Source organism: Nannobrachium achirus, assembly GCF_963921795.1.
Source record: "Nannobrachium achirus genome assembly, chromosome: 19".
Classification (NCBI taxonomy): Eukaryota; Metazoa; Chordata; class Actinopteri; order Myctophiformes; family Myctophidae; genus Nannobrachium; species Nannobrachium achirus.
The window spans coordinates 48,564,674-48,583,720 of NC_137826.1; the positions used below are offsets into that span (position 1 = coordinate 48,564,674).

General features: G+C 40.9%; 1 protein-coding gene across 1 annotated transcript in view; it reads left to right on the forward strand.

Moving 5' to 3' along the window:
• Positions 1-12,997: 12,997 nt before the first annotated feature.
• Positions 12,998-19,047, forward strand: part of st6gal1 (ST6 beta-galactosamide alpha-2,6-sialyltranferase 1) — a gene marked incomplete at both ends in the record, with an annotated part of 31,513 nt that continues 25,463 nt past the window's right edge. The window contains 4 exons of the mRNA XM_080749523.1: positions 12,998-13,009; positions 13,093-13,095; positions 14,662-14,664; positions 18,089-18,283. Of these exons, the coding sequence (XP_080605649.1) occupies positions 12,998-13,009; positions 13,093-13,095; positions 14,662-14,664; positions 18,089-18,283 (213 nt within the window). The remainder of the gene's footprint in view (positions 13,010-13,092; positions 13,096-14,661; positions 14,665-18,088; positions 18,284-19,047) is intronic.

The following is a 19,047-nucleotide window of genomic DNA, read 5'->3' on the forward strand; positions in this document are numbered from 1 at the left end:
ATGTCGGAATGGAGAGCAGCCCCTGGTGCTGAGACGGGGCATTTCCGTAACATTCAAGGGCTTTTTCATTATGACAAATGATAACAAGATGGTCAGCGCGGCTGTCTTCAAGTAGGCTATTCTAACATGTTACTCTTTTTAGTACTATAGCAAGCAAGTATTAGTATTAGATTGACAAATCGATAACAAGATGGTCAGCCCGGCTGTGTGTCTTCAAGTATTCATAACGTGTGACTCTTTTTAGTACTATAGTATTAAAGCCAGCACTATGTGACAACAGGATACAGCCAGGCATACAGCCAGCCAATAGAGATGGTCTAGGGAAAAGGATTCATGGTGATATGTCATGTATTGCAATATTTTCAAATTCACTGTATCACCTGTGTCTCACCAATAAAAAGATAATATAAAAAAAAGAGATGGTCGAGGGCGCAGTTTGGATTACCGGGTGTGTGGTTAACCAACTGCATTTACCCATCAACAATAAGATGAGCGGCAGTCGGCGGCATCTGCAGTCCCGCCCACAGTGTATTCATGGAATTCATGGATTATTTCCAAACGATGGCCCTTTTGTAAATAGTTGGGGCTGTTATTTGCTTTTATTTTTAGGTTAATCTTGCGTATTAAACACCCAGGCTACTGTTTGGAAATAGCCTAAACGCTATAAAAAAAGGTAATGTGCAAACAGGCGTTACTATAGTGGCGTTTCCATAAAGCCTCTTAATCCGCATTAAGCCTTTTGCGCTTAAAATTTTTATGGAAACACTTCAAAATTCGAATAAACTTTCATTATCGGCAAAAACTTTTATCCGCTTGGAGGCTTTTGAGGCTTTATCGAATAAACTAAATGCTCATTTGTGAATGGAAACGGGTCAGACAATAAATGCAAATAAATTATGACGTTCTGGGTCCATATCGTCCTCCAACTTAACACTTTGCCTTGCCGCTTAACGTCCATTGTATAGCGTTAGCCCACAAAACAAACCGGTTGTTTGTTAGGCCGTTTGTAAATTCCTCCTGTTTTCGCCTCCCGGAGTCAAGCCATCCGTGGCTAACCCTTCCTCATCACACGGTGTTGCGTGCCAAAAGTGGCCGATCTACAAGCTCACAGCAGCTCGTATCTTGCAGATCGGCCACCTTCCAGAGGATGCTGAAACTTGCAGGATGAGTGTGCCGTGCAGCGAGTCACAGCAGTCAGACGTGCAGTACTCACGTCTCGTTTCGGTCTGAAAAAGTCAGCCCGATCAACTCAGCAGCCCGATCAACTCATGCGACAGTCGCTAATTCGAATGACACCCGCAAATGGAAACAGGCTAAATTTGCTTTGTCTTAATGCGAATTTATGATAATTTGCTTCCTATTTTCGAATAAGCTTATGGAAACATGGCTAGTGTGACCATCTATTCATCTCCTCCTACTGTCATACAGGCTGCTCTAGAAGAAAACCATGGCTAAAAGGATTCTGGTGGATGCTGCTTCACCCTCCTGCCTTCTGGAGGAAACTAGGAGGCTAGACAAGCATCCTAACAAGTTGTTAGAGGGACTAAACCATCTACGACTCAACAAGGTTTTCTGTGATGTGATTCTGTGCTGTGAGGGACAGGAGTTCCCCTGCCATAGAGTTGTACTGGCCTCCATCAGCTCCTACTTTCAGGTAAATACACACATTTAATGTCCTGGTGTTGTTAAAAGAATGTATCACATTACATTCTGCCTTGGCTTTCATAACTGAATAGTGTTCTATAACTTAGTGTTTTTCATATGATCTAAATATGCTTTCACAACCTTCTATGTCCAAGGCTCACCAAAGAGCAAGTCAAAATCAAGGCAACACCTGCAAAAAACAGCCTATATATGTGACGGAGAGAGTCGCAGCCCCAGCCTTGAAGCCTCAAAAGTCTAGTATCTCCCCCGGGCCAACAGTTACATTGGTGCCGTGACCCGGATTCGGGCTTTCCCGTAGGAGGAGGTCAAAGGGGGGTGAGTGTGACGGAGAGAGTCGCAGCCCCAGCCTTGAAGCCTCAAAATTCTAGTATCTCCCCTGGGCCAAAGAGATGTCTCTTTGGTCTAGTGGTTAAGATATTGGACTTTCGCGCGGGAGATGCGGGTACGAAACCGGGTGGGGAGGATCGGATCACCTCCGTTACATATAGGCCTAATAAAGTTTTAAAACTCTTGTCAATCTGTAAATATTTAGTTTAGTTGTATTTATTACTGCCAAATAAAATTTAAAAAAAGTTGAAATTCTTAAGGCCTTCAGAAATTGTCTGGAATTGCAAAAAATATCCAATCTACAAGCACAACACAATATGACAAGTTGTAGATCTGCTATTTGTGCTGTTTTTGAAAACACATTTAAGATTGCGAAAAGTTAAATTAAGCCTATGTTGACATGCCCCAAATAGGGATACCACGTTTAAAGTGGATCAATACATTGTGCATAGAATTTGCCTCCATTGATATATTAAATTCAAAGACAATTCATAACTTCTTGTATAGTTATATACAGCTTGTTGCAATAATACAAATCCCAAGTCACAGTCACACCAGTGAACTACTGGTAAATCCAATCTATGTATTGTTGACATGAATAAGAAATAAGAAAGGCCTACCTAAACCATGAACACTGCAAGCCAAATGTTCAATCTCTCTAACCCACACAGGCCATGTTTACAACTGCCATGGTGGAGTCCACACAGGAAAGGGTTAACATGGATGGAGTGGAACCTGAAGTGGTCGACATGTTGCTGAGCTTTGCCTACACTTCAGAGGTGTCCATCTCCACAGCTAATGTGCAGGTTATGTTTTATCATCATAAACTTTATTGATGGTCTCCATTTCTGTCCTACATCAGTGTTTTTAGAACATATATTCTGCTTATCTGTCCTAGGCCCTGCTAGAAGGAGCCAACTTGATGGATGTCAGAGATGTGGGAGATGCCTGTTATGACTACATGCAGCGTCACATTGATACAGACAACTGTGGGATCAATAAAGGTATCTATCTTACAATAAATGCACAGAATCTCTGTATAAAGCTTCGCAGCAGAAGTGGTTTACTGGTGCCACTTAAAAATCGTCATTCATTTTCCCCATAGACTTTTACAAAAATATTTATAACAATTATGTTAAGCCTAGAACCAAGCCATCCAGGATGGCAGATGGCACAGCTTGTAATGGCATATACATGACACTTAAAAAAAGTTATACTTGCTATAGCAGACCCTCTTACACATAATATGCAACCTTTCATTCAAAACAGGATCCTTTCCAAATCACATGAAAACTGCTAAGGTGATTCCCATTTTCAAATCAGGAGACAAACATCAATATACTAATTACAGGCCTGTTTCTCTGTTACCCCAATTCTAGAAAATTCTGGAAAAACTTTTTGACACACGTTTAAACAGTTTTTTAGAAAAGCACCAGCTGTTAATTGATAGTCAGTATGGTTTTCGTAAAACTCTATCTACATCAATGGCACTCATTGACTTAACTGAGTTCAATAGATAATGATAATTATACAGTAGAAGTGTTCATTGACTTAAGGAAAGCATTTGATACAATAGATCGTGATATTCTGATAACAAAGATGGATCGGTATGGTGTTAGAGGGCTTGGATTAAATTGGTTAAGAAGTTATATTACAAATAGACAACAGTATGTTCAGATGGATGAGTATAGATCAAAACAGTTCACCTATTACATGTGGGGTGCCTCAAGGCTCGATACTAGGGCCAAAGTTATTCATCTTGTACATTAATGTTATAGGTAAAGTATCAAATATTTTAAAATTAGTTGTTTTCGCTGATGATACCAACATTTTCTGCTCCGGAAAGAATATTCAGCAATTGTTGGAGCTGATCACAGCTGATTTTGTCCCACAAAGTGGTACACAGTATCTCTAAAGTCATCACCATGGATCTGTCCCATTTCCCATGTTCCCTCCTGATTGGCTACGATTAGGGAGTCTTACTGGTTGGTGTTCTACCTGTGTTTCATTTAACATTTGTACTTAAACCTGCAGTAACCTGTTAGCATTAGCAATAATAATATTGATGATTAATGACTTACCACGTTAATGTTCCTAATTCATCTTATTATCTTTCTATTCCTAGACATCCTGCACATGGTTGTGTGCAAAGAGGAGGTGTCACCTGAACTGGAGAGGAGCTCCAGTCTGCTCCAGGAGAAACCAGAGCCTCCACACATTAAAGAGGAACAGGAGGAACCAGAGCCTCCACACATTAAAGAGGAACAGGAGGAGATACTTCAAAGACCAGAGGAGCCTGTTGGGTCAACGTTGACATTACTAGCAGTGAAAAGTGAAGTTGATGAAGACATCTCACACTGCATCGGAGTTGAAGTTAAACTTGAATCTGACACTGAAGTCACTGAAGACAGTGATGATTGGGGGGAGACAAGTGGAGGTGTCCACACGGGAGAAAAACCTTTCCAGTGTAAACATTGTGACAAGAGTTTCAGTGAGTCAGGTCAGCTGAAGACACATCAGCATGTCCATACTGATGAAAAACCTTTTCACTGTAAATATTGTGACAAGAGATTCAGTATGTCAGGTCATCTAAATGTACATGAGCGTATCCATACTGGAGAAAAACTGTTCCACTGTAAACATTGTGACAAAAGTTTCATTTCATCATCTGACCTGAAAAGACACCATCATGTCCATACTGATGAAAAACGTTTCCACTGTAAATATTGTGACAAGAGATTCAGTCAGTCAGGCAATCTAAAGACACATGAGCGTATCCATACTGGAGAAAAACCTTTCCACTGTAAATATTGTGACAAGAGATTCAGTGTGTTAGGTAATCTAAATGCACATGAGCTTATCCATACTGGAGAAAAACCTTTCCACTGTAAAAGTTGTGACAAGTGTTTCAATCGATCCTATGACATGAAGAGACACCAGCGTATCCACACTGGAGAAAAACCTTTCCAGTGTAAACATTGTGACAAGAGATTCAATGTGTCAAGTAATCTATATACACATGAGCGTAGCCACACTGATGAAACTCCTTTCCACTGTAAATATTGTGACAAGAGATTCAGTATGTCAGGTCATCTAAATGTACATGAGCGTACCCATACTGGAGAAAGACCATTCCACTGTAAACATTGTGACAAAAGTTTCATTTCATCATCTCGCCTGAAAACACACCAGCATGTCCATATTAGAGAAAAACCTTTCCACTGTGAAATTTGCAACAAGAGTTTCACTCAGTTAGTTAACCTGAAGACACACCAACGTAGCCACACTGGAGAAAAACCTTTCCACTGTAAATATTGTGACAAGAGTTTCAGTGTGTCAAGTAATCTAAATGCACATGAGCTTATCCATACTGGAGAAAAACCTTTCCACTGTACATTTTGTGACAAGTGTTTCAATCGATCCTATGACATGAAGAGACACCAGCGTATCCACACTGGAGAAAAACCTTTCCAGTGCAAACATTGTGACAAGAGATTCAATGTGTCAAGTAATCTATATACACATGAGCGTACCCACCATGGAGAAAAAACCTTTCCACTGTAAACATTGTGACGAGAGTTTTAAGGAGTCAGGTCATCTGAAGACACCAGCGTATCCACACTGGAGAAAAACCTTTCAGTAAGTCAGGTACTCTTAATCCATACTGGAGAAGAACCTTTCCACTGTACACAGTGTGATACAAGTTTCAGTAGGTCAGGTACTCTTAATCCATACTGGAGAAAAACCTTTCCACTGTCAGCATTGTGACAAGACTTTCAGTCAGTCAACTCACCTGAAGACACACCAACTCGCCCACAGACAGTCTGAAAAGACCAGTGAATTCACACCAAGAAGAAAAAAAGAAAAGAAAAAAAGAAACTGAAAACACAGGGAAGTTGGATAAACAAGCATTAATATTATACTGCAGGAGAGTTATACTGCTCCTGCCAACAGAGCATTTAGGACTCATATTTGGATACATTTCAAAGCTCTTTTGTTTCAAATTAACAAATTATTTTGGTGCTTTATAATTTATACTATCATAGAAAGGTAGGTTCACACTAGACTAGGCAGGATTTCAGAAAATGTGATTATTTAAAGTGCTGAGGGCAAATCATGTTAATTTATGGCATACATGTTTTCTAGGGGTATTGAGGTATGCTGAATCCAAATCTACTGTATGCCAAGCTAAAACAAAGAGCCAATATCTCTGCTTCCAAACCACTGGTCAATCTTGGTGTCAAAATGTATATTTTGGGGGTCATGGAATTTAATAAAGCTATTGAGAATATCAGCAAGTGAATATTTCTACCAGTATTTGAACATTTCAGGTCACTTATGTCCAGATTTGATCACCCAGAAGGATGAGAACACGGTGGACCAACTTTTTTTCCACATGCTGTCCATCACCATAAATTCAATTTATGGTGGGAGCCACGTCATCAACATGGTGGATGGCAGGTATCTTGGATTTGAAAGATGGCCACCAAGTAATATCTATCCTACTGTAAGTGCCAATATCTTGGCTTGAAAGGCACTTAGAAGGTCAATCTTTTTGGGGTCAAGGAATTCAATAAATCTATTGAGAATATAAACAAGTGACTATTTCTGTCAACATTTGAACATTTGGTTCTTTCTGGCAATATAACTACACAACTTTGTATACGTTGGATAGATTATGCGCAACATATTGGTATAATTTGTATTAAACTTGACAGATCTGACTCTTGTAATGTCCTATTTATTTTCAAATAATTTACATCAGGAAGCGTGTTGAACCCCCTTCAATTGTAGCCTTAATGAATTGCATTTTTTTTTTCACTAGGTTTGCTCCAGCAGTCTGCATGTAACCATACTGCAGAACTTTGACAGAGTAGCATATGTGGATAATGCGATAAGAAAGAAGGCTGCAGCAGAATAGTGATCTGGTGAAGGGTTCTGGAGGTGCAGTGGAACTGAACAAGAATCCCCCAGCAAGCAAGAAGTTGATGATCGCAGGGCCCTAACAAGCAATACTTGTATTCCTACAGTTTGTGTATTTACACAAAATACATTCCAAAGAATAAGGACTAATGCTGTTGCACACCATCAGTGGGATGGGCAATCTATTCCTAGATGATACCCATAAGCAATCATGAAATGTTATTGACAGTGCTTAGTCAGTAGGCTAGTTAACACAGTCTGCGCTGTGGAATCAGTGGGCGGAGATCAGTACCTCAAGATAGTGATCAGGGACCACAGCCTTTCATCAGATGCCCAAGACCAAGCAGGCAGGGCAGATCTCAATGTTGAAAGATGATGAGGCACTCTCCTGCATTATATATAGCCATGAAACACAGAGGTGGACATGAGCACCTTCTTTAAGCAAAACCATACCCTCCCTTTCTATCTGATAGAGAGAAACTATAAGGCTGGGAAATAATTCAGAAGAGGCAAGGAGCTCTTTAGGAAATCTCACCTCACGCCTATTGCTGTAACTGTGTTGTGACAATGAGATTGAATGATTGAGTGGTGATTGATAGAGAGAGAGAGAGTTGTTGTTATTGGATGGTTACTATAGCTATACAGGGACTGTCGTTACAGAGGAGGGCCGCTAGGGGGCACAAGTACACCACTCACCAATCTGTCTGTGACTGTCTGGAGCTGTTTGAGAAAATAAATAAATATGTATAAATGATAGCAGTGTGGCATTCCTAGATTTATAAAGTTACTACAGCTAAAACACTCCTCTAAGACATGGTGGAAATACATCATAACTTCGTAAGTCTTGACCATATCACCCCGATTTAGGCTTCTCTTCATTGATTACCTGTGAGCTCTAAATGTGATTTTAAAGTTCTACTAATCACTTATAAAACCTTACATGGATTGACCCCTACCTATATGTTGATATATTAGATATGCTGCCCCCCTATGAGCCAGGGCGCATCCTTAGATCATCAGATAAGGCCCTATTGAAAGGCCACGATACCAACCTAGTTACCTGAGGTGATCGGGCTTTTGCCGCCCGAGCACCCAAATTATGGAATGCACTGCCAATGCACCTTAGGTTAGCAGCTTCCCTGCCACTATTTAAATCATTGCTTAAAACATACTTATTTACTAAATATTTTAATTGTAGTGATGTGATAGTACACATTTTTAATTTAAGATTTGTGATTCAATTTGTGTTGTGTTTTTGCTCTGTGTTTTTGTGTTGTGTTTTTTGCTTTGTTTACATGATGTTTTAATCTTGCCTTGTGCAGCACTTTGTGACTTTGTTTTGAAAGGTGCTATAAATAAAATTCATTATCATTATCATTGATTGATTGTTTGATGTATTGATTCCATTGTGGTCCTGTGTATTCCACGTGAACTTTACATCAGTCATTTGAAAACAGCCAAGTTCACAACGTGTCACCACTCGCCGCATGTGACAAGTTGTGGGCTTGTAGATCTGCTATTTACAGTTTGAATAGCCTACACAAATCTTGTATGAAGGCAACACAAGGGGTCCCTAGCCCAAATATTTTCAGATGCTGGGTGTGTGGATTGGACAAATACATATAGCCTAATTTGGGGGTCCTTGAATAATAATTATTATTATTATATTATGTGGTTGCCCAACAGGGCAACACACTGTAGTCCTGGGGAAACTATATTTTTTCCACTTTTTTGTGAATCCGATGCCATTGGAAATTGATGGAACTCAGATGCAAGTGGAAATTGAAGGAAAAACATTTGAGGAGTGGTGCTAGCTCGAATATTGGTTGAGCTTCACATGACAGTTAAAGGACAACTTTAGTTTTTTACAACAAGGGTTCATATTTTAGATTGTAATTAAAGAATAATATAAAAGGTGAGTGTTAAAATTATTTCATTTACTTCTTTCTATTGTTTTAGAGATTCTTATTTCAGTGGTTGGGGACATGTGTACAAGTGGCTAAATATGTCATTTTACACAGAATAAGCCCATTCCCAAGATACAACGCAACCTTTCATGGTTGGATGTGACTTATGGGGGCTAGAAGTGTTACTGTAAATAGCAATAAAGAAACTGCTGGCTTATTGTGTCTAAAAAGACATATTTAGCCACTTGTACGCATGCCCCCATGCGTACGCATGCCCCACATTTTGATGTCAATCAGCATGGTTACCACGGGACACCATAGAGGACACCATGGACTCCATATATGGACATGGCTGACCCAGAACTCCATATTTGGGCACAAACTACTCATTGTCAGTGGCTGGTTCAGATAAGGATCTCCATTATGGGCATACAATATATTGTATGTATATGGATACATATTATTATTAATAAAGGATTAAAATAAAATAAAAAGTCCATATATGGTCATTCCCAGAAACAAATCCCTTTTATGCCCATATATGGAGAATTCTGATGTCATCAATCAAAAACGTTAATATTAAGTCCATATGTATTTAGAAATATATTAATAAAGGATCAAATAAATAAATGTCCACAGTATGGGCATTCCCAGATGATGCCCTGTTAGGGTACCCCCTTATGCCCATATGGAGATCCCCAGGCATTAAACCCAGGTCCTAACTCCCCATGCCCATGGCCCTGCTTGGCTTTACTAATTAACATACGTTTTATGCTCATATATGGAGATTCCTACTTGTCAATATTAAGGACATTATTAAGGATTATGTTATCAATATGGGCACGTACCTTTTTGGCGAAGCCCGAACTGGCGAACAGGGGAAATGTCCCCTACCGTAGCGATCTGGCGAAAGAAAAAGGGAAAAAAAAACCTTCTGCATATTTTTCGTCTTTTTCGTTTAATCCTTCTGGACAGGGCGTTTATCGTGCGCTTGCCCAGGCCTTACGGCCTGGGCATAAATATAACGATTGCATTCACCACGGCTTCGTAACTCGGCCACTCGCGCCTGCGGCGCTCGGGGGCGAAGAGCAGGACCAAGGTCCGCTGGCCTTCGCGCCGCTTGCAGTGTCGTGGACAATCGAGCGGCTCCGCCTGGAGCTGCGGCGTCATTTACAATAACGCCACAGGCAACAGGCGAGACCAATGCGCAAGCACTCAATAACTACGAAAAATGCCTTAAAACAGAGCCATGTTTAAGACAATAAAACGATTCGCCAGATCGCTACGGTAGGGGACATTTCCCCTGTTCGCCAGTTCGGGCTTCGCCAGATCAGGACTTTCCCATCAATATTAAGGACATATCTGGGAATGCCCATATTTGTTAATGTCCATATATGGGCATGTTTTGACATAACATTGTTGACTATCATGCAGGGGTCTCCATAATTATGGCCAGTTCTCTTCCTGCTAGTCATGGGATGTATTAATTATACAGTGGTGCTTTGGGATTTTCTTTTCAGGGCGGACGGACGGTCATTTATTGACGGCGCATTTAGAAGCCTAGTCTAGTCTTAATTATATTAGCATTGTTTATAGGATTTTACTTATAGTTTCATTTAATTCAATTAGAAAATACAGTGCTACAGTAGAGAAACACAGTTTGCTTTGAAAAAATCTCACAGTAAGTAGCTTACATACCACAGTAATGGAGCCATGTATGAGGATCACACATTTACATGCAATCACTCACAGCTGGAAACCTTTAAGCTTGTGACTGCACCCCACTCACTGGTAAACCTGGTAAACATGTTATGCAAATAGCCATTTCATTAGATAGGTTATATGGCGTCACTCAAATCATTGGGACGCATTCTAGCATGCAACGCGCAAGCACTGTTCCGTGCCGGCCTTGCGCGTGCATGTGGGTATTGGCCACACGGCGTCCGGTCACGTCCAGCCTCGAAAGTGCTATAATTATATTCCTATACTGTACTAAATTGAGCAGTTCCTCCCTGGTGGTCTAGTGGTTAGGATTCGGCGCTCTCACCGCCGCGGCCCGGGTTCGATTCCCGGTCAGGGAACTTGACTTTTCTCAGTTTGGACGAAATTACGGTGTAGGCCTATACCGGTTATTACATAGGCAACATATTTGAATTGGCTTTGTCCACATCATCTAGAAATAGGCTACATAAAACACAATGTGAATAAATACACAATCACTTCCCAAACAGTGAGTTTTTCTTATGATATCTGACCTTTAAATCACTGCGTCTCTCTCTCTCTCTCTCTCTCTCTCTCTCTCTCTCTCTCTCTCTCTCTCTCTCTCTCTCTCTCTCTCTCTCTCTCTCTCTCTCTCTCTCTCTCTCTCTCTGCAGGGATTGAGGGATTAATCCGCGTTACACAGAGACCGGTGACCCGTAGAATGCAGTGACTGCGGGCCGTACACAGACCTCAAATTGAAAGCAACTCAACAGCGACCTCTGCCGCCCGCCACACCACCCGATAGGGCAGCAGTTCTCGGCGTGACTGCTGCTGTCACGACGTCATGTCGCAGCGCGAGCGGAGCCGCAGCAGCGCAGAAAAAACAAATAAAAAATAAGGAATAAATTAAAGAATAAATAAATGAAATTGTCAAAGAAGAAACAGATGGAATGATCTCTCTCTTTCTCTCTCTATCTACGTGATGGCGGCTCTATCTCTGCGGTATAAATGGACGCTTCATTCACAGCATCATCAGTGAACAGCAGAGGTAAGAATGTAAATTATGCAATAATACTAGTATTAATAAAACAATGTTTAACATAAAATAGTGTGTTTACATGGACATTACCGACGGATATTGCAGGCATCCACGACTGCGTGGTAGCATATCATGCATCATGCATGATCAGTGCCTATATGCATGCATGTATCTACATGTAGACTGTAGCCTTCTGTAGCCTATGTCTACCCCACATTATCTGTGTTTAGGCCTGTTTAGGATGTAAAAACAATCTATCTATCTATCTATCTATCTATCTATCTATCTATCTATCTATCTATCTATCTATATATCTATCTATCTATCAATCGAGATAGGTAGGTAACATATCTATCTACATGATCTGTATTTAGGCCTGTTTAGAGATATAGGATACAAAACAAATGTGTTGGACTTGGCTATCTATCTATCTATCTATCTATCTATCTATCTATCTATCTATCTATCTATCTATCTATTACAATGTACTGAATGTATTTAACAGATGCAAGGTAAACAATCACATATTGCAGCAGAGTTGAATGCAGAGGCATTGTAGTGTCTTAACAAAACGATAGGATAGCAGGTAAACAATGAACCAAGCATCTGATGAAGTTGTTTGATTGATTGAAGAATTTATTAGAAGTCTGCAATAGAAAAAAGTGCAGTTTTCATGACAGTACAAATCACTGGTACAAGGTCAACTAGAAAATTAGCAATTTGTGAAATTGCAAGTGTAGTTGCCCTGTCAAATCATATTTGAGTTTTGGGAAGTGAATTTCCATTATTTTGGGGGCTATGTTTGTTTACCAGTAAATGCATCTTGTGAATTGTAATCCCATGAGTATAAGGGGGTAGGTACCCTAACAGTGCATCTATAAACTCTAACAGGGCCTAACAGGGCATCATCTGGGAATCATACTTAAAGTATGGAATGCCCATATGGACATTATATGGTCTCATGTGGTCTATGATGTCAGTCATCATCTCCATATTTGGGAAAAGTTAATATTAACCACTGACTTTAATTAAAGTCAGTGGGGGACATTAATTCACTAATAAATGAATATCAATTAAACAATACAACTTTTGCAAATTCCTGATGAAGCCGGTCGATTTGACATATGGCGCGAGTAGGGGTCAAACTTTTAGTTTAAACAGAGAATAAAGTTTCACTAACTAAAAGGAGATCCTAGAAAGCCGAGGCTTATTTCCACAGGAACCACACTTTAAGTCTGTCATATAACATTGAAAGACAGACGGATAGAACATTGTACTTTATCAACATGCTATCTAAATAACATATGGTACATTTGATACATATCTATCTATCAATCGATTCATTGATCGATCTATCTATATATCTCTCTCAGGAGGGGAGGAGCTATGCAGAAGGAGCACAGTAACTAGGCAACAACAGAGACACCGAGGAGACATGGGATACAAGGTAAAACGGGACGCAAATCCTGTCACTACACCTCCTCTCCTCTCCTCTCCTCTCCTCTCCTCTCCTCCTTTCCTCTCTTCAAGGAGGTCAGACCGCATATTAATTGTTTTCACTAGAAGTGACTTGTCGCGTCAAACTGCACAAGTGGATCGCAAGCGTGAAATTGTTCTGTCACATACTTGTCACGATGCATCGCCGTTACACCAATGTGGCATCATGACCACAAGCAGTGTTGGAAGAAGGACCCAGATCTTTACTTGTATTTAGGGGAAAGCGTGGTAAACTGAGACACCGGGTAAACTGAGACACCCCCTGTATCTTGGCAATGGAACACATTCGTCGTCATGTGACCATTATATTTTCAAGCCCCTTGAATTTCCCACTTGTCATGAAGAGAGAGACCTGATAGTGCTGTAGAAAACATGCATTTTCTTTTTCATGTAAAAGTAAATTTTCTTGCTGTCAAAATAATCAGCTGTTGTGTCAAAGCAAATAGATGCAGGGAGAACATTTTATATCATACATGTTGATGAACTACCAATATATATTTTTGTATTGTGCATAATTAATGAGATAATTAGCATATCTGAAAACAATTGACAAAATATGCTAATTATCTCATTAGTTATGCACAATACAACAATATACTTTGCAGAAATGCATTCTACCGGAAAAAATACATAAGGATCAACTGAGGAAAGTTTGGTAAACCCTTCTATATATTTCTTTTTATAGGGTTTTTAGTTTTTTCCTTTCTGCCCATGTGTCACATTATTTGACACACAGGTGGAAATGACAGCAGAAACCCTATTAAAATAATGTCTGCTATGTAATGTTTTGTATTGTACATATGTAACCTGGTTAACCGGGTTTTTGTGTTTTTATGGTAGTTTTAAAGTGAAAAAAGTGAGTGGATCACTTTACCCCGTTGATTTCTCTGGTCTGTCTCAGTTTACCCCGGTGCGGGGGTAAACTGAGACACAAGACCACTTTTTTTTTTTAAACAATCATATTTTCACTTCCCTTTGTCTTGAATACATTCTGATAACTTCCATTGTTAGAAAACATCCCAAATTACTGGGAATTGTGTACATTTTTACTGATATATCTTTTAGTTCGCCTAGAGGGGAGCAAATGTAAAAAGTGTCTCAGTTTACCCCGCTCTCCCCTACTTATTTTACCTGCCTACCAGTGACATCATTGATGGGGAATCCAAGCTAATAGAAACCGCAGGCTTTTTATTCCTGGAAAGGTAGCGTGCTCAGCACGCTGAGTTAGCAACCTGTGTGAAGTGAGGGCATGGTAACATGACACGCGTGCATATCTCCTTGAATGGGCCGTTCAGTATTTACGAGCACCGCGCTAATACACCAACGTAAAATGGTAAATGGTGCATTTATAAAAGCGCCTTTATCCAAGGCTCTTTACATAGATTGTGCATTACGTTCACTCATTCACACACACATTCATACATAGGTAAGGATGGATGTGCCAGAAGGATTCTACTATCAAGGTGTTCAAGGAGTCAAACTATGTTGAATTTTAAGGACGGGACCTATTTTTGTTTCGTTTTGAGTTTGGGTTAGGGAGTCTAGATTCTCCTCTCCTCTCCTCTCCTCTCCTCTCCTCTCCTCTCCTCTCCTCTCCTGAAGAAGGTCAGATGCAATGTTAATTGTCTGGGTTTCATTAGAAGGGACGTGTGATGTCAAACCACACAAATAGAACAGACAGAACTCTCCTCTCTCCAAGGTACCAGGAGCTTCTCTCCTCTCTCCTAATGAGACTGTTGGTATCGTTTATCGTGTTTAAGAAAACACTCGCAGTAATCGCATCGCAGAGATTTACGTTTATTGTGAATGTGTCCTCTCCGTCATACACTAGGTTGATTTCGCTTTTGTAGAGCTGCTAATTCAGCACCACTTAATCCGCTTAATGTGCACAGTGCGTGCTAAAACAGACCTGTAAAGAATACATCTCTTATTCCAGTCATCACAAACCTATCAGATCTACTCAGATCTAAGCTCGGAGCTTGTTTTTTTGGCAAACGTTCCCCGCAGAATAGGGATGCTGTTCGGGGTTCAAGTGGTTTGAAAAGGAATAGTTCACCCCCAAAATGACTTTTCTTCAATCGGTTATAATATCCTAATTAGGATGTATCCTTGAAGCTAATCTTTCCGGCGAAAAGATGAGTTCAAAGGTAATTTAAAAAAAATAGGGGCGCCCTCTGGCCTAGTGGTCAAGGCGCATACCACATACTTGGCTATGATGCCTGCTGGCGTTGCCGGTTCGATTCCCGATCTGGACGACCTATTTCACTCCCCGTCTCTCTCCCCGTTTCCTGTCAGTCTACTGTCCTATCAATAAAGGCATAAAAAGCCCAAAAACAAATCTTAAAAAAAAAAAAAAAAAAATCAACCAACAAACCCGTTTCCTACAAGGGATCGCCCCGATGGTCAATTTCAACACACTGAAGAGAAAGCTTGTGCAATCATTCAGCCCCTCTTTGACTACAGAGTGAGTCCACGTATGGTATTGTGACGCCCCAAAATCCCTAAAAACAAAGCTCCACACAGTAGAAAACTAATTAGGGTCCTGCTTAACCTTTCCTATCAGACTCACCTCACCGCTACTCACCAGTTAAGAGTGGGGTGGCTCAGAGTAGATGACAGTACAGCATATTGCAAAGGGCCTGGTGTACAAGATACACTCTACACCTCTAAGATGTAACTAACAAAATACTTTAAAAAAACGTTTAGAATGTCCACAATTACAACACCAGAGGCAGCGCCACAGATCACGTTCAACCCAGGGTCAGCTGGGTCAAACTCGTTCTTCTGCTATACCACCAAAATGTGGAACGCCTTACCGAAGGCCTTAAAGGAGTGTAAATCCCTAACATCCTTCAAAATCGCCTTGAAAAACCACTTACAGGCAGCAGCCGTTCGCAACTGGTAAAAACAAACCTAGCCCAGCCTTACCCTCCCCCTGACCCTTTTATTGTATCGTTGTTTTGGGTTGAGATTGGCAAATTTACTGGGGCAATCTGCCCAGATCATGCATGTCACACGTGTCTTCTTCTTCTTTTTTATTATTTTACTCTCAAAAAAGCATCTGCAATGTAGTGCATTTGAAACTACATTGCAGTGCACATCATGGGGTGATCAATGCTTGCCTCCTTTGAATTGTTTTATTTTTTATTTTTGTTCACTTCTTTTTATTTTGTTGCTGAGTAAGGTCAACAGACAAAGTGACATGATTGAGATGAAAATGTGCCAATGTGAACTAGAGACTATTTTTTCTTTTTACTATCTACTGCATAGTACTGGGTCGGTGGGTCCTATCCATCTGTCATTCAATGTTATATGAGATGCTTAAATGGTTTCCTGTGTAAGCCGAAAAGCTTACTAGGCTAGCTCTCCTTTTAGTTGACCTTTTACCAGTGAACTGTACCGTCATGAAACTGTACCTTTTTCTATGCAAACTTCTTATAAAGTCTTAAATCAATCAATTGCAACCAAAAACATTTGTAGTTTTTACATCATTCTGTAGTTATCAGGCGGCCGGAACCACCGACCGGAACCACTGGTGCAAAATTATTCCCCTAGTTTTAAGGAGTGGTTCACACCCAAAATGACTTTCTACCACTTTTCGTGGTCACATGTTCAGATACTGGATTCTGATGGCTTAAAACAGTTGTGTTGCATTTGATCTAACTAAATAACCTTGCAAGTTACAACTGTGTTTTCTTTCATTTATTATGGTAAAAGTAGAAAAGCAATCTACCATTCGAGGGTCGTGGGTTGTTGGCACTCGGCTTTGGCTCGTGCCACAACCCTGAAACAGTGGTAAATCAGCCAACAACCCACTCCCTCTCATAGTAAATGGCTTACTTCTTTTCGTATTGATTACTCACAACATGGAGACTTGAGTTAAATTTCTTTTTTGTATTTCTCGCATTCCTAAGACAATCATTTCATTACAATAAATGTACCCCGATTGATTCCGGATGGAAATATTTTTTGGAGTATTTTGGGCTGAGTTAAATCACTGGTCAAATTTGACCCGCTAACACCAAGAGTGTCACCAGTTTTCTAACACAATGCAAGGGTTAAAGTGAAACAGATGCTTTCCAGCTCTAAAAGGCTTAAAGGGTAGTCTCACGATGTTAATCTGATGATGATGTCCAAGAATGATCCGTAGAGTTATTTTCATCTCTAGTCCTCGGCAGATCAGACCGCGAGCGGTTGGATTTATCGCTAAATCTCTTATTTGCATTGCCTCGACAATTTTGCGGCACAGGGTGCCGCGCTGCGAGCTTGTAGATCTGCTATTTTTTGAAAAATATTGAAAATTTGTGCAAGTCTTTGAATATGTTTGATCCGATTCTATAAATGTCTTCTCAATCCTTCTTCTAAATGGTTTTCGAACTTTTTCATGTCAAGGAACCCCAAAATTGGGGTGTGGAGTTTGCATGTTCTCCCCGTGTCTCCTAGGGTAGATACCCTCACAAAAACATGCAGTAATCCTGGTCTCTATAATGCCTCCCTCTGGCCAGCCGGGGCACCTGATGGAGGGGAAAGGAATTGGTTGGAATCACCTGTTTCTTCTACACACTACGTCCATACCGGGGAAATCACCCCTGTCAGGTGAAAAGAAACAACTTGGGCTACTATGGATAGAAGGAAGCATGAGGTCAGTCCGTTGTCTCCCCAGGCGCGGCAGAGGGAGAGCAGAGCCCAGGATTAGGCCCTGAGTGAAAAAAATGGGTTACAAAATCACACAAAAAAAGAGTGGTTCCCCAGACATCACAGTGATGTCAGAGCATGATGAGCGACAAACCCATAGAACCACAGTGTCAGGCGTTATGCATAAAAGCTGTGACCGTTCACATACTAAATTTGTGACCTACGGTCGCAATCATGTTTTTTGGGGGGAAAAGTTCATGGCATTCCATCTTTAAAGTGGTTCCAGGTCTTAATGGGTTAACTCTTTACTCTCTCCTCTCTCTCTCTCTCTCTCTCTCTCTCTCTCTCTCTCTCTCTCTCTCTCTCTCTCTCTCTCTCTCTCTCTCTCTCCAAGGTACCGGACAGGGTGAGCGTGCTGTGGAGGCTGAGGCGCCGTGCGCGGCGCGGGGCCCTGTGCATGGCCTTCTTCTGCGTCAGCATGGCCATGCTGTACGCCTTCTGCGCCGAGAACAGCGTGCCCGTCACCGACGCCATCTTCGGCGTGCGGGCGCGCACGCGCGCCCAGCCCCGCGCGCACTCCGTCATCAAGGTCCGTCTTGTCTTGTCTTGTCTTGTCTTGTCTTGTCTTGTCTTGTCTTGTCTTGTCTTGTCTTGTCCGTCCGTCTGTACTTCCATTTATAGAAAGAGTACTAATGGGTCATTTAACATACATTCTCTTTTTGCGACCGAAGGTCGCAGTATACCATGAGAAATGTCGTAGCTTGTCCTTTCGAAACGGAAGTGATGTCACGTTACATCACCTCATCAAAGATCAAACCCTGGATATCCATACTGTCACTGTGACATCACTTCCTGTTCCACTTTCTGATGTCATCAATCCCAGGCCCTAACTGGCCCAAAAGCCTGCTTTACTCTGATTTACACCCTACCTTCTGTTAATATGAAGTCCATATATGTATATGGATATATATATTAATAAAGGATATGGAGATCCCCAGGCATCAAACCCAGGCCCTAACTCGCCAAGGCCCTGCTTGGCTTTACTAATTAACATACGTTGTATGCCCATATATGGAGATCCCTGTCCCAATGTCATCAATATTAAGGACATACCTGGGAATGCCCATATTTGGTAATGCCCATATATGGGCATGATATGTATATGGATATATATTAATAAAAGATAAAATAAATAAAATGTCCATTATGGACAGTATGGGCATTCCCAGATGATGCCCTGTTAGGGTACCCCCTTATGCCCATATATGGAGATCCCCAGGCATCAAAACCATATACATCACTGGCCAGATGGCCAAGAATTGGCGCATGGCTCCCTGAGGTGTCTTACTAGTA